This window comes from Corythoichthys intestinalis, chromosome 16 (genome assembly GCF_030265065.1).
Source record: "Corythoichthys intestinalis isolate RoL2023-P3 chromosome 16, ASM3026506v1, whole genome shotgun sequence".
Classification (NCBI taxonomy): Eukaryota; Metazoa; Chordata; class Actinopteri; order Syngnathiformes; family Syngnathidae; genus Corythoichthys; species Corythoichthys intestinalis.
In genome coordinates this window covers 2,992,050-3,006,130 of record NC_080410.1, presented here as the reverse complement: position 1 = coordinate 3,006,130, position 14,081 = coordinate 2,992,050, and the positions used below count along the sequence as shown (strand labels likewise).

Genomic DNA, 14,081 nt, shown 5'->3' with positions numbered 1-14,081 from the left:
CTGATACTGCCTGCAGCAAAAATAAAAACTGTCCCTCTGTCCAATAACATTGTCGTTTTTGTTCGATTATTTTTGGTTTTTTCGGTCTAGTTGTTTGGCATATTGTCCTTGTGAGTTAATGTTGCTAATCAATTTTAATTGTATATTATTTATTGATTTTATAACATTTTATTTTTCAGTGTCAAACGGTCCAAAAATGTATCCTGAGTGTATTTTTACAGTATGGATGTTTTTTTGTTTTTTTTTTTGTTTTTTTTTTTTAATTAATTTTTTCTTTAATATTAAAAAGAACTCATTGTTATGCAGAGGTGTACTTATACCAATAAATATTTTATATACAAATTAAACTACAGTATATTTACAGTGGCGGCAGAGAGTTGGGGGGGCGCGGAATGTTTACGTCTTCCTGGGGGGGGGCATAACAGAAAATAATTGAGAAGCACTGATGTAGATGAAGTTGTGCAGAGACAAAAAACATTCACCATAAATAAATCAATTAATAAATACCATTACTTAAAAAAAAATCTGACAATGTAAGCAGTTACAATGTTACTCATTACTTGTGTATTTTTTTCAACGAATACTTTTTTACTTGTATTTGAGTACATTTTTGGATGACTACTTTCACTTGACTTATATTATTTACAAGTAAACATTTTGGATCCTCTACCCACCACTGACTATCAGGATAACATATCAAATGTAAATGTAAATGTAGTGGACTGAAAAAAAAACCAAGGTATTAATTATGAATAAAAATAAACAAGGGCGGTGAGGTACAAGCACTTTTAAGTTCAAAGCAGAGTCGAGAGATTTTCAAAGACGGGGGCTGGTACGGGCGCTGGAAGTCACTCACAGCAGAGGGTGCTGAGGATCTGTTTTAGTTTTTCTCATCCAAACACAGCCGTTTCGTTCAAAATTTGTCATGCTTGCGCGTTTTCGCCATACAAGGCGTGCACGAAGGCAGTACACACGCATGCTGGATAGTTTACATACTACTACTAGGCTACTACAAAAACAGCGTTCTATTTCACCTACAGTACGTGTTGGAGTTTTTGTATTGGAAATAAAAGCGCCCGTGGATTATAATGCAAATCTCCGCGGCTAGACGCCGCATTGACACACGAACACTTTTGAAAACTAAAAGGTCCAATGAGCCTCGGTTTAATACCGCGTTTTCATAACACTAAAATAAATTGCACACGAATAACCAACAGCACTCTGCACGGCGGAAGCTCAACAGCAACAGCAAATAATATTATGTTATGTTGGTCCTTTTTTTCTTGTTCATTTGGCCCACGTACTCTGTTGTAACACGTCTCTGTCAATCACGAGTAGTAACAGTAAAAAAAAAAAAAAAAAAAAATTATATATACAGTGTATCACAAAAGTGAGAACATCCCTCGCATTTCTGCAGATATTTAAGTATAACACTGACAAAATGACACTGACACAATGAAAAGTAGTCTGTGTGCAGCTTATATAATAGAGTTAATTTATTTTCCCCTCAAAATAACTCAAATATAGCTATTAATATCTAAACCCCTAGCAACAAAAGTGTGAACACCGCTTTGAAAAAACGTATATCCCTAATTGTCCAAAATGAGTACTGCTTGTCATTTTCCCTCCAAAATGTCATGCGACTCACTACAGGAGTGCTGTCTGCATTGCTGCAGAGATTGAAGAGGTGGTGGTGGGAGGGGGGGGGGGGGTCAGCCTGTTAGTGCTCAGACCATACGCCGAACTCTACATCAAATTTGTGTGCATGGCTGTCACCCCAGGAGGAAGCCTCTTCTGAAGACGGTACACAAGAAAGCCCGCAAACAGTTTGGTGAAGACATGTCAACAAAGCACATGGATTACTAAAACCATGTCCTATGGTCTGATGAGACAAAGATTAATTTGTTGGTTCCGATGGTCTCAAGCTTGTATGGCGGAGACCAGGTAAGGAGTACAAAGATAAGTGTGTCATGCCTACAGTCAAGCATGGTGGTGGGAATGACCCCCCCACTTCTTCAATCTCTGCAGCAATGCTGACAGCACTCCTGTAACGAGTCACATGACATTTTGGAGGGAAAATGACAAGTAGTACTGAATTTGGACATTTAGGGATGTACGTAGTTCCCATTCGGTGTGCTCACGTTTGTTCCCAGGGGTGTAGATATTTATGGCTATATTTTGATTTATTTTGAGAGGAAAATAAATTTACTCTATTATATAAGCTGCACACAGACTACTTTTCATTGTGTCAAAGTGCCATTTTGTCAGATTTGTCCCATGAAAAGATATACTTAAATATCTGCAGAAATGCGGGGGGTGTACTCACTTTTGTGATACACCGTACATTAATCACCCAACAAAAAAACTCATTTGTGAGCCAATATTTTTTTTTTTTTTTTTATTACTATTTTTGCACCATTGAAGAATATATTCTAATTTTCCATATTTATTGAATAACAATATCTATGAATGATTTTTGAAATTTGGGGTCTGCTGTTTCAAATATGAAATGTGAAAGTGTAGTTTGAAAGTGTGAGTATTATATATAATGTGGATTCAACACAGACGAGGAAGTTTGTGTAGAATTTATTACAAAAAAACCAATGGAGCACGCAAAAACACCCGAGAAAAAATACAAACAAAAATAGGCCCGAACCGAGTCGGCGAGAGAACCAAGGGAAAGGCACAGGATTTAAGGAAGCTCTACGGAATACAATCATCCTGCATGCAAAACATCTGATGAAGCCAGAATGGATGACAAGCAAAACAGTCATTGGTCACTGCTTCTCACATCGACACACACGTGTCTCTTCATCCGAACCTTCCAGGCGAATCTTTGAACACAAACGACGCAAGAAAATGGTTTTTCACCAGTGTGGGCTCTTGTGTGTGTTTTTAAGTTTTGTTTTTCAGTGAATCTTTGACCACAAACTTAGTAGGAAAAAGGTTTTTCACCAGTGTGGGTTCTAATGTGTATTTTTAAGTTATACTTTCGATTGAATATTTGACTACAAACTGAGCAGAAAAAAGGTTTTTCGCCAGTGTGGGTACTTCTGTGTGTTTCTAAGTTTTTTTCCCCGGTGAATCTTTGACCACAAGCTGAGCAGGAAAAGGTTTTTCGCCAGTGTGAGTTCTTGTGTGTCTTTTTAAGCTTTTTTTGTCAGTGAATCTTTTACCACAAACTGAGCAGGTAAAAGGTTTTTCGCCAGTGTGGGTTCTTGTGTGTATTTTCCCCTCTTGCTTTCGACTGAATCTTTGACCACAAACTGAGCAAGAAAAAGGTTTTTCGCCAGTGTGGATTCTTGTGTGTGTGTTTAAGTTGCCCTTCTGAGTGAATTTATGACCACAAACTGAGCAGGAAAAAGGTTTTTCGCCAGTGTGGGTTCTTGTGTGTGTGTTTAAGTTGCCCTTCTGAGTGAATTTATGACCACAAACTGAGCAGGAAAAAGGTTTTTCGCCAGTGTGGGTTCTTGTGTGTCTTTTTAAGCTTTTTTTGTCAGTGAATCTTTTACCACAAACTGAGCAGGTAAAAGGGTTTTCGCCAGTGTGGGTTCTTGTGTGTATTTTCCCCTCTTGCTTTCGACTGAATCTTTGACCACAAACTGAGCAAGAAAAAGGTTTTTCGCCAGTGTGGATTCTTGTGTGTCCTTTTAAGTTTTGCTTTTGAGAGAATCCTTGACCACAAACAGAGCAGACAAAAGGTTTTTCGCCAGTGTGGGTTCTTGTGTGTGTTTTTAAGTTTTGTTTTTCAGTGAATCTTTGACCACAAACGGAGCAGGAAAAAGGTTTTTCGCCAGTGTGCCTCCTCATATGCGCACGACAAGTATACTTATTTGCAAACGTTTTCCCACACTGAGAGCATTTACAGAGTTTGTCGTCACTGTGAGATTTCTTATGACCCTCATCATCGTAAGGGGAGTGTGACGTGGCGCCATTTTTGTCTGACGGAGCAATGACAATGTCTGCTTGCAATTCTTCTGTTGAGCTGCTGCTGCTGCTGCTGCTTGGAGGCTCCGTTCTTCTGCCTACCTCACTCGGACAGTCTTCACTCTTCAAAGGCTCACCAATCGACCTGGTGATATGTTCCTCCTCTTCCTCTTCTTTAACATATGGCAGCTCTTCCTCCTCCTTTTTGATTGGAAGTTGCTTCTGTTGACAGGGGTCTGGCTCCTCCTCTTTGATTTGGGGGAGCTCCACATCCTCTTTAATGCCAGGATATTGTGGCTCCTGCCGCTCAGCACCAAGATATTTTCTGAAACCTGCAAGACGCAAAAAACCCCCCCATTGATATATTTTAATTTATATATATATACAGTGGGGAGAACAAGTATTTGATACACTGCCAATGGGAAAACCCATTGACAGTGTATCAAATACTTGTTCTCCCCACTGTGTATATATATACCTGTATATTATATATATCACCGGCCACTTTATTAGGAACACCATGCTAGTAACGGGTTGGACCCCCTTTTGCCTTCAGAACTGCCTCAATTCTTCGTGGAATAGATTCAACAAGGTGCTGGAAGCATTCCTCAGAGAGTTTGGTCCATATTGACATGATGGCATCACACAGTTGGTGCAGATTTGTCGGCTGCACATTCATGATGCGAATCTCCCGTTCCACCACATCCCAAAGATGCTCTATTGGATTGAGATCTGGTGACTGTTGAGGCCATTTGAGTACAGTGAACTCATTGTCATGTTCAAGAAACCAGTCTGAGATGATTCCAGCTTTATGACATGGCGCATTATCCTGCTGAAAGTAGCCATCAGAAGTTGGGTATATTGTGGTCATAAAGGGATGGACATGGTCAGCAACAATATTCAGGTAGGCTGTGGCGTTCCAATGATGCTCAATTGGTACCAAGGGGCCCAAAGAGTGGCAAGAAAATATTCCCAACACCATTACACTACCACCAGCAGCCTGAACCGTTGATACAAGGCAGGATGGATCCATGCTTTCATGTTGTTGACGCCATATTCTGACCCTACCATCCGAATGTCGCAGCAGAAATCGAGACTCATCAGACCAGGCAACGTTTTTCCAATCTTCTATTGTCCAATTTCGATGAGCTTGTGCAAATTGTAGCCTCAGTTTCCTGTTCTTAGCTGAAAGGAGTGGCACCTGGCGTGGTCTTCTGCTGCTGTAGCCCATCTGCCTCAAAGTTCGACGTACCGTGCGTTCAGAGTTACTCTTCTACCTTGGTTGTAACGGGTGGTTATTTGAGTCACTGTTGCCTTTCTATCAGCTCGAACCAGTCTGGCCATTCTCCTCTGACCTCTGGCATCAACAAGGCATTTCCGCCCTCAGAACTGCCGCTCACTGGATATTTTTTGTTATTCGGAACATTCTCTGTAAACCCTAGAGATGGTTGGATGTGAAAATCCCAGTAGATCAGCAGTTTCTGAAATACTCAGACCAGCCCTCCTGGCACCAACAACCATGCCACGTTCAAAGTCACTCAAATCACCTTTCTTCCCCATACTTATGCTTGGTTTGAACTGCAGGAGATTGTCTTAAACCATGTCTACATGCCTAAATGCACTGAGTTGCCGCCATGTGATTGGCTGATTAGAAATTAAGTGTTAACGAGCAGTTGGACAGGTGTACCTAATAAAGTGGCCGGTGAGTGTATATATACAGTATATATAATTAAACATAATTACATTATTAAATTATTATTATTTATATAAGTTATTAAAAAGAATTCAGAGAAGTATTGTACTTTAAAAGTGTTGAAATTACATAAAATGCACATATTACTTGTATTTTTAGTTTTAAACATATTGTATGACTCTCACAGAATTACATTTAAAAATATGTGGTGTTCATGGCTCTCTCAGCCAAAAAGGTTCCCGACCTCTGACATAGAGGGAAATCTTTCGATTTGTCGATGCAGTGGTGCAACCTTAATGTCGGCTAACGAGTCCATTGCACGGCAACTAAGTAAGCAACAACACGATATAAAAGGAATGAAAAATACTATATTAGACTGATAAACATTTCTGCACTAATGAGGAAAAAGTAATGCTTGGGATCACCTTTAATGTGTAAGAAATCTTCCTCTTCCTTGATGGATGGCGACCCTTCCTCCTCCTCCTCCTTGATGCCTGCTGGTGACTCCTGGTGCTCAGAATAATGGGCTTGGCTGACATTTTGATCTGCAAGACCACAAACAAATCGGATGTCTTCATTTGAAAACTTGCGTCCCCAAAGTGGATTTTTGTTGGAAAAAATTCATCCTTGCCATTTTTTGGGTTATTCGTCTTTTGTTGCCTTCCAAACCAGCACAAAAGTCATTCAAAGTGCTTGACATCACATTAACTGCGATTAAAAATTGGAATCCCCAAACAGCATTACTGTTAACATTAATGAGGAATTCTCATCACCACGATCTGTCATGTACAGTGTACTTATCATCGAAAGTGAACCAACCTTCTAGTCTGTGAAGAACAACCTTAGCGTGCATTAGTTTGCACACAGTTGAGTGTCGGTGACGTAGGGGCTCCTCTTTCATACCAAAAAGATGCTCCTGGAAGACAGACATTTTTCCCACTTGATTTCTGAATGCTAAGACCCAAGATTGGCTAATGATTTTTTAGCTGGACACATCGTCGAGACAAACAGCAAAGAATGAAAAAAAAAAGGCGAGTCTTTATCTTTTATCTTCTTTATTTCTTTTTATTCTTTCATCTCTTTCTCTTATAAACAGCCAATCGGGAGAGCGGCTGTGGCAAGCGAGCCAGGGCCATGAAAAGAGGGTTAAGACACCCTTTGTTCTCGCCACAGTTGGTCACAAGGTTTATGTAGGGCGTGAGTAGTTCCAAGCACAAGCAGCGCTGTATTGGTTTACAATGGAACTGACAGCAGTAATTGCGACAATTATGGAAAAATGGATAAAATCACATATCTGAGTACTTGTTTGATTATATCATTGCATTATGACATATATTTAGGTGTTAGTTTCACATTTGTCGTGGTAAGGCGACAACTGAAAACTATGTAAACTAACGCAAAAGTGTACTTTCCTATGTTGTGGAGTGAAAGTATTATGCTTGTGTTAGCATTAGCACGTGAAATTGACTTTTACAGTGAAATGCAAGAGGATTTAGGTTTTTCTTTTTCACAACTAGAATAAGTTTTTTTTTCCAGAGAATGTCTAGCTTTCCTTGATTCACCTACCTGTGGTAATATATTAAAGACAAGACCATGTATAAAATATTTTGTTTCCAAGTTCTAAGTGGTAGTTCCTAGTTTGTTTTGTCGCATTGACATATAAAAACACTTTTGTTCCCCAAAAGGTTTGGGCTTGTGGTCACGACTTTTAAATTCTATTTTCCACTTTTCTTTACTGTTGCAGTTTCTAATGCTTATATATATATATACATATATATATATATATATATATATATATATATATATATGTATATATGTATATATATATATATATAATGTGTGTGTGTGTGTGTGTGTGTGTACATATACAGTGGGGAGAACAAGTATTTGATACACTGCTAATGGGTTTTCCCATTGGCAGTGTATCAAACACTTGTTCTCCCCACTGTATATATATACAGGGCCGGCACCGGCCATTTGGGGGCCCTAAGCGAAATAATGCCAAGGGGCACATATTTTTGTAAAAATTTATTAAAATTGTAACTTAATGTGTATCTTTCTTGATCCTTTGAATCATCAAAAGTACAAAATATGATTACATGGAACAAAATTTAGCCCAGGAAAATATTCGTCAACAAAAACGTGTACTGTGGGGAGTGCACAACTACGTAATTTAGTAGATTCACCATAGGCTGGTCCATGACATACTACTTGATAATAATGTCCGATATAAATGAAATGACTACACTAGGACAGTTCATTTTCTCCAGGGTATTTTGCCGACTATTTTTTATACCTGTCCACACTTCGTTTAAGGTGCGTTGAAGGCCCCCCCACTTCTGCAAGGTACGCCTGCATTTGCAAAAATTACGCATGCGTAAAAAGGAGAAGCCTCATGTGTTACGTCATCGCCCGCACGGTTTATCTCTGAAACGGAAACTCTTTCCTAGCCCACGGAAAATGTCGAAATTACAACTCCTTCTAGACTGTCATTATTTTGTGATCACTGTTTTTTTCGTGATCGCAATTAACCGCATCACATAGGAGCGAGAGTGGAAGGGAGAGCACGCTCTGCTTTTACGTGCAGGTGCAGGCGCCGTGTTGTGATTGAAATAAATATTTATAAAACAATGGAAGTCTGACATCATTACTTGGGATGTTACAATCGATGCTCAGTTGTGCTCTCACCACTTGGAAAATAACAAATAGAAGCATATGTTGTGGCGCTGGGTGGCTGGAAGCCGCAACCAGGCTGCTTGTGCATAAAAGTGGCGATCCTGGAATAGGGAATGGGACGTACTACGTCATTGTTTGGACGCGGCTCCATGCTGGTAATATGATTCACTTCCGGTCCGGCAGACTTAATGCGGATTGTAACGTGTGGTAGTGCTAAGCTAACTCCTTCGGTGTTTTAGAAAGAAAATATGGGTGCTTATTGTTGCGTTACCGGGTGCAACAGCGTCTCCTACGACAAAAAAAGGGGTTAGGAAAAATGGACTCACTTTTCACCGTTTTCCTGCATGGAGGACCAAATATCAGATCACGAAGGTACGACGGATGGCTGGATTGCAGCGGTTCGTCGGAAAAGCATTTCTTATGATCATATTTCTGCTGGAATGAGAGTGTGTTCCTGTCATCTCTACTCTTGTAAGTTGAACGATTTATCCACTTTTGGTTTCAATACGTTTTTGTTTTTTTACACCGTTGTGTAAATCTGCCTCGGTAGCAATGCTCGCCTACTACGACTCACCTACCTGTTGTGTTCCTAGGTAAACCTGCTGACAACACATCCCGATTGGTCACCATCTCTCTTCTTGGATCATTTGACAAAGAAAATTTGTTCAATTGAGTGGTTCCTTTTGTCCTGTGTCGGACTCAAACAAGCCCCTGCAGCAGACGCCATCTGGGTCTGCCCTTCTTGTCGATAAACTGCGGGCTTTTAACTTGTGAAAATGCAAGAACTTTAATGCACATATTTATTCTGCCTGGCTATTTAACTAAGGCCAGTGAAGTGTTTTGTTTTTTTTAACCACTTTGACAAAGACACGTTTCATTGTAATGTTGAATTTATATATTCTATTATTATTTTTAATTTATAATATTCTTATCCCCTGAAGACGCAAAAAAAAACCTATTATGCAACGCGATTTTTTGTCCAAAAATTGGCTCTGCCTTTGAAGTGTGATAACTAAGTCATTTATGAATATTTTTTGACTTTCGACCTCTCAAACTATTCAGTGGCATCAGACCTATCCATAGATATATAGTTTTGATTTATTCATTTATTTTTGATACTCTCTATGTACAATAAAAGCAATAAAGTGCTTTGAGCGAAAAAGCAATGATGTGTACTTCTATATAAATAAAAATTTCAAAGTGGAATATTTGATACGAGTAATTAGAGCCTTGAATATGTTAATAAATCATAACAACAGATTTTTTGTAGCATGCACATTTTTTTGGCAATGGCCATTTTCTATTTTTTACCCTGAAAGAGGACTTTTTGTCCAAAAATTGGCTCTGCCTTTGAAGTGTGATAACCAAGTCATTTATGAATATTTTTTTACTTTCGACCTCTCAGACTATTCAGTGGCATCAGACCTATCCATAGATATATAGTTTTTATTTATTTATTTATTTTGGATACCCTCTATGTACAATAAAAGCAAAAAAGTGCCTTGAGCGAAAAAGCAATTATGTGTACATCTATATAAATAAAAAAATCAAAGTGGAATATTTGATATGAGTAATTAGAGTCTTGAATATGTTAATAAATCATAACAACAGAATTTTTGTGGCATGCACATTTTTTTGGCAATGGCTAATTTCTATTTTTTACCCTGAAAGAGGATTTTTTGTCCAAAAATTGGCTCTGCCTTTGAAGTGTGATAACTAAGTCATTTATGAATATTTTTTTACTTTCAACCTCCCAGACTATTCAGTGGCATCAGACCTATCCATAGATATATAGTTTTTATTTATTTATTTTTGATACCCTCTATGTACAATAAAAGCAAAAAAGTGCCTTGAGCGAAAAAGCAATTATGTGTACATCTATATAAATAAAAAAATCAAAGTGGAATATTTGATATGAGTAATTAGAGCCTTGAATATGTTAATAAATCATAACAACAGAATTTTTGTAGCATGCACATTTTTTTGGCAATGGCTAATTTCTATTTTTTACCCTGAAAGAGGATTTTTTGTCCAAAAATTGGCTCTGCCTTTGAAGTGTGATAACTAAGTCATTTATGAATATTTTTTTACTTTCAACCTCCCAGACTATTCAGTGGCATCAGACCTATCCATAGATATATAGTTTTTATTTATTTATTTATTTTTGATACCCTCTATGTACAATAAAAGCAAAAAAGTGCCTTGAGCGAAAAAGCAATTATGTGTACATCTATATAAATAAAAAAATCAAAGTGGAATATTTGATATGAGTAATTAGAGCCTTGAATATGTTAATAAATCATAACAACAGAATTTTAGTAGCATGCACATTTTTTTTGGCAATGGCTAATTTCTATTTTTTACCCTGAAAGAGGATTTTTTGTCCTAAAATTGACTCTGCCTTTGAAGTGTGATAACTAAGTCATTTCTGAATATTTTTTTGACTTTCGACCTCTCAGACTATTCAGTGGCATCAGACCTATCCATAGATATATAGTTTTTATTTATTTATTTATTTTGGATACCCTCTATGTACAATAAAAGCAAAAAAGTGCCTTGAGCGAAAAAGCAATTATGTGTACATCTATACATAAAAAAAGAATCAAAGTGGAATATTTGAAATGAGTAATTAGAGCCTTGAATATGTTAATAAATCATAACAACAGATTTTTTGTAGCATGCACATTTTTTGGCAATGGCAATTTTCTCTTTTTTACCCTGAAAGAGGATTTTTTTTGTCCGGAAATCTGAAGTGTGTCATTTCTGAATTTTTTTTTTTTCTTAACTTTCGACCACTCAAAATATTCTGTGGTATCAGACCTATTTTATACAAAATAATTAGAACCTTGAAAAGGTCAAAGAGTCACAACAAAGGATTTATAGTTAACAGAATTTATAAACAGCCAACAATGAACAACATGAACGTGAACATGAACAATAAGCTAATGGTGAACAAACATGAACATGAACAATGAACTAACGGTGAACAAACATGAACATGAACAATAAACTAATGGTGAACAAACATGAACATGAACAATAAACTAATGGTGAACAAACATGAACATGAACAAACAACTTTTTTTTTTTTTTTTTTAACACTTCTTGCAAACTGGATTCATGTGCTTTTTGCACACGGGTATGCCACATTTTGTGCAAACGTTGGATGCCCGCAGTGGGCTTTGACAAAGTCCGCACTGTTTCCTTTTGGGAGAAGGTCCAGGTTCCGCCTCTGGCGCCTAAAAGGGAAAGGCTACCTGTCGGTCCGGTATTGGCGATCGGCGCACCATTTCCGGCTGAATTAGTGCCATGCCAAGCTCCTCGAGGAAAAGTCTCCTCTTGTAGCGCTTGTTGGCATTCCAGTCCGGGTTTATCTTGGTGTACAGGACGAATGCGTTGTAGCATGAAATGTCAATCATGTGATAGAAGAGACACATTGGCCATCTCTGTGCCCGCCGGCGGACAGAGTAGGTGCTGCAGGCCTGAAAAATACAAACACATCCACCCCCCAAAAAACATCAGATGACATCATATTTGATGACAATATACTTTGATATAAAGCACGCACAAAGATAAAACATGTCCTTACCTGGTCCAGGCGGTCTACAGTACCTTTGCACCGGTTGTAAGCCAGTATCATTTCAGGCTTTTGCTTCTTGCAGTGCTGAACTTGAGGCTCCCTGTGCTTGGTGCTGAGCACGAGAACGCTCTTGCCTTTTTTGGGGCAGTAAGACACCAAACACTTGTCTGCAGTGAACGCAAAAATGCTGGAAAGTGGTGCTCTGCCAGTGTGGCTGAGGAGCTGTAGTGGGAGTTCAGCCTTATTTTTTCTCAGTGTTCCAACCAAGGATATATATTTTTTTTTTAGTTCATCCGCCAGGGGGAACGAGGTGAAAAAATTGTCCGTCGTTAGGGTGTGACCCTCAAGATCATCACACAAGCGTAAGACAACTTGCATGGCCAGGTTCTTCTCACGCGGTCCACCAGGTGGCTTACCCGTGTAGACCTCAAGTTTCTAGGCATATGCCGTTTCGACATCGCACAATGCCCATATTTTTAATCCATATTTTCCCGGCTTTGATGGCATATACTGCCGGAAGGAGCAGCGTCCCCTAAACGAAATCAACTGCTCATCGACGCACACCTCCCTGCCGAGACTATACATGCGGGGCAGGAGGCTCTTCCACATCGTCCAAATATCGATGATGGGCGACATCTTTGTTGCATGATGACGCTGGGGCCTCCGTAGTTTGTCGTCGAACCGTAAAAGCCTGTTGACTTTGATGAACCGCGTATGCCCCATTGCCTGCCCGAAAAAAGCGCGCCCAGTTTTTTTGTCCCACAGGCTTCTAGTATTCTCGTGCCGAGATTTGTACACCCCAGCGAGAATCAGAAGGCCTAAATATGCCCGGATCTCCTGGGCGTTCAGCGCCACCCAACCAGCTACCGTCCGGTAGCCTTGCAGGTTTGTCATGTCCACAATTGGGCGGATTATGTCCTCTGTGAAAAACAGGTCGAAGGCCGACTCGGGGCTCTGGATCCTGGCTGTGGCGTACGATGTCGGGCCTGGCAATGGAATGGCCGGGGGAATGTAGTGTGTGGCGACATCATTTGAAGCTGACCACCTGATTTTCCCGTTCTTTGACATCCAGGGGTTCGCAGCTACCTCCTCCGGTTGTTTGCGCTCGCCCTCCTCCTCGTCGCTTTCGTCGTCGTCGTGCTCGCCCTCCGGGCTTTCGCTCTCCGAATGATCCGACTCGTTAGATCCAAGCTCGGGGAAAAAATCCGAATCACTGTCATCGGTGGTGTTTTCGGATGGAGTAGAAAAAGCATCCTCTCCCTGCTCCATTATAATTTTTCTCGCTTCGTCTGCCGTAAATCGTCGCTGCATTGTTTTCGAGGTGTAGTGACTGTAGTCAACCAGAGCTGTGTGGTAAATGCTCAACACGCTCTACATATTCCGAAGAGGCGGGGAGATTCAAATTCAAACGCTGGACCAATCATATTTGAATTAGCATCAACAAACAATAATTCGGCCAATCCCCTTATCGGATCAGCCTTTTCAAATTGAGCAGCTGCAGATTCTGCACACAAACGCGCATTCTCAAGTGCACAAATTTCAACTAACACTTTATTTTGCAAAATAACTTCACCCAGCAATGCACTCACACACACATGCACCTACTTGACCAATCCGGACAGTTAGAATGATAGCCGTGTAGCCCGATTGTTCGTTTAGCGCAGACAGGGAAACTCATTAGTTAGTCTGTGTCGCCATCCAGTGGATTGTGGGTGTCAAAACTTTTCCACCGAAAATTTCCAATCTCTCCTGTTCCTCGAGTCGCTTCTAAGTTGATTGAAGCGGAAATCACGGGAAATGCATGATAACACACGAGGTTTACATTGCATCAACAAATATAAATTATAATGGGAGTCTATCTGCCAAAAATTGGATATCAGTCACCATATGTAACTTTTATTAGATGGCTCAGAGCTGCAACACTTTACAAATGTCAGCATGGTCCCTTTTTTTTTTTTTTTTTTCATGTATTCCAATCCTGGAAACTTTGAAGCACCCACAATTTTTCCTTTATGCTTTTATCTTTGAAGATACATCATCACAGCCAAAAAATGGTTTTTGTTTTTTTACACCGTTGTGTAAATCTGCCTCGGTAGCAATGCTCGCCTACTACGACTCACCTACCTGTTGTGTTCCTAGGTAAACCTGCTGACAACACATCCCGATTGGTCACCATCTCTCTTCTTGGATCATTTGACAAAGAAA

General features: G+C 39.6%; 2 protein-coding genes across 2 annotated transcripts; both read right to left on the bottom strand.

Annotated features, from left to right (window-relative positions):
- Window positions 1-2,615: 2,615 nt before the first annotated feature.
- LOC130931866 (zinc finger protein OZF-like) lies at window positions 2,616-9,045 on the bottom strand. The gene is made up of 4 exons (XM_057861033.1): window positions 8,875-9,045; window positions 6,440-6,536; window positions 6,046-6,165; window positions 2,616-4,259 (listed from the first exon to the last, which is right to left on the bottom strand). Exons 1-4 carry the CDS (start codon window positions 8,908-8,910, stop codon window positions 3,064-3,066), a joined length of 1,449 nt encoding a protein of 482 aa, XP_057717016.1. The 5' UTR covers window positions 8,911-9,045; the 3' UTR covers window positions 2,616-3,063.
- Window positions 9,046-11,189: 2,144 nt separating this feature from the next.
- LOC130904579 (piggyBac transposable element-derived protein 4-like) lies at window positions 11,190-13,246 on the bottom strand. The gene is made up of 2 exons (XM_057817446.1): window positions 11,886-13,246; window positions 11,190-11,778 (listed from the first exon to the last, which is right to left on the bottom strand). The coding sequence occupies exon 1, from the start codon at window positions 13,185-13,187 to the stop codon at window positions 12,312-12,314; it is 876 nt and encodes a 291-aa protein (XP_057673429.1). The 5' UTR covers window positions 13,188-13,246; the 3' UTR covers window positions 11,190-11,778; window positions 11,886-12,311.
- Between the last annotated feature and the right edge of the window lie 835 nt (window positions 13,247-14,081).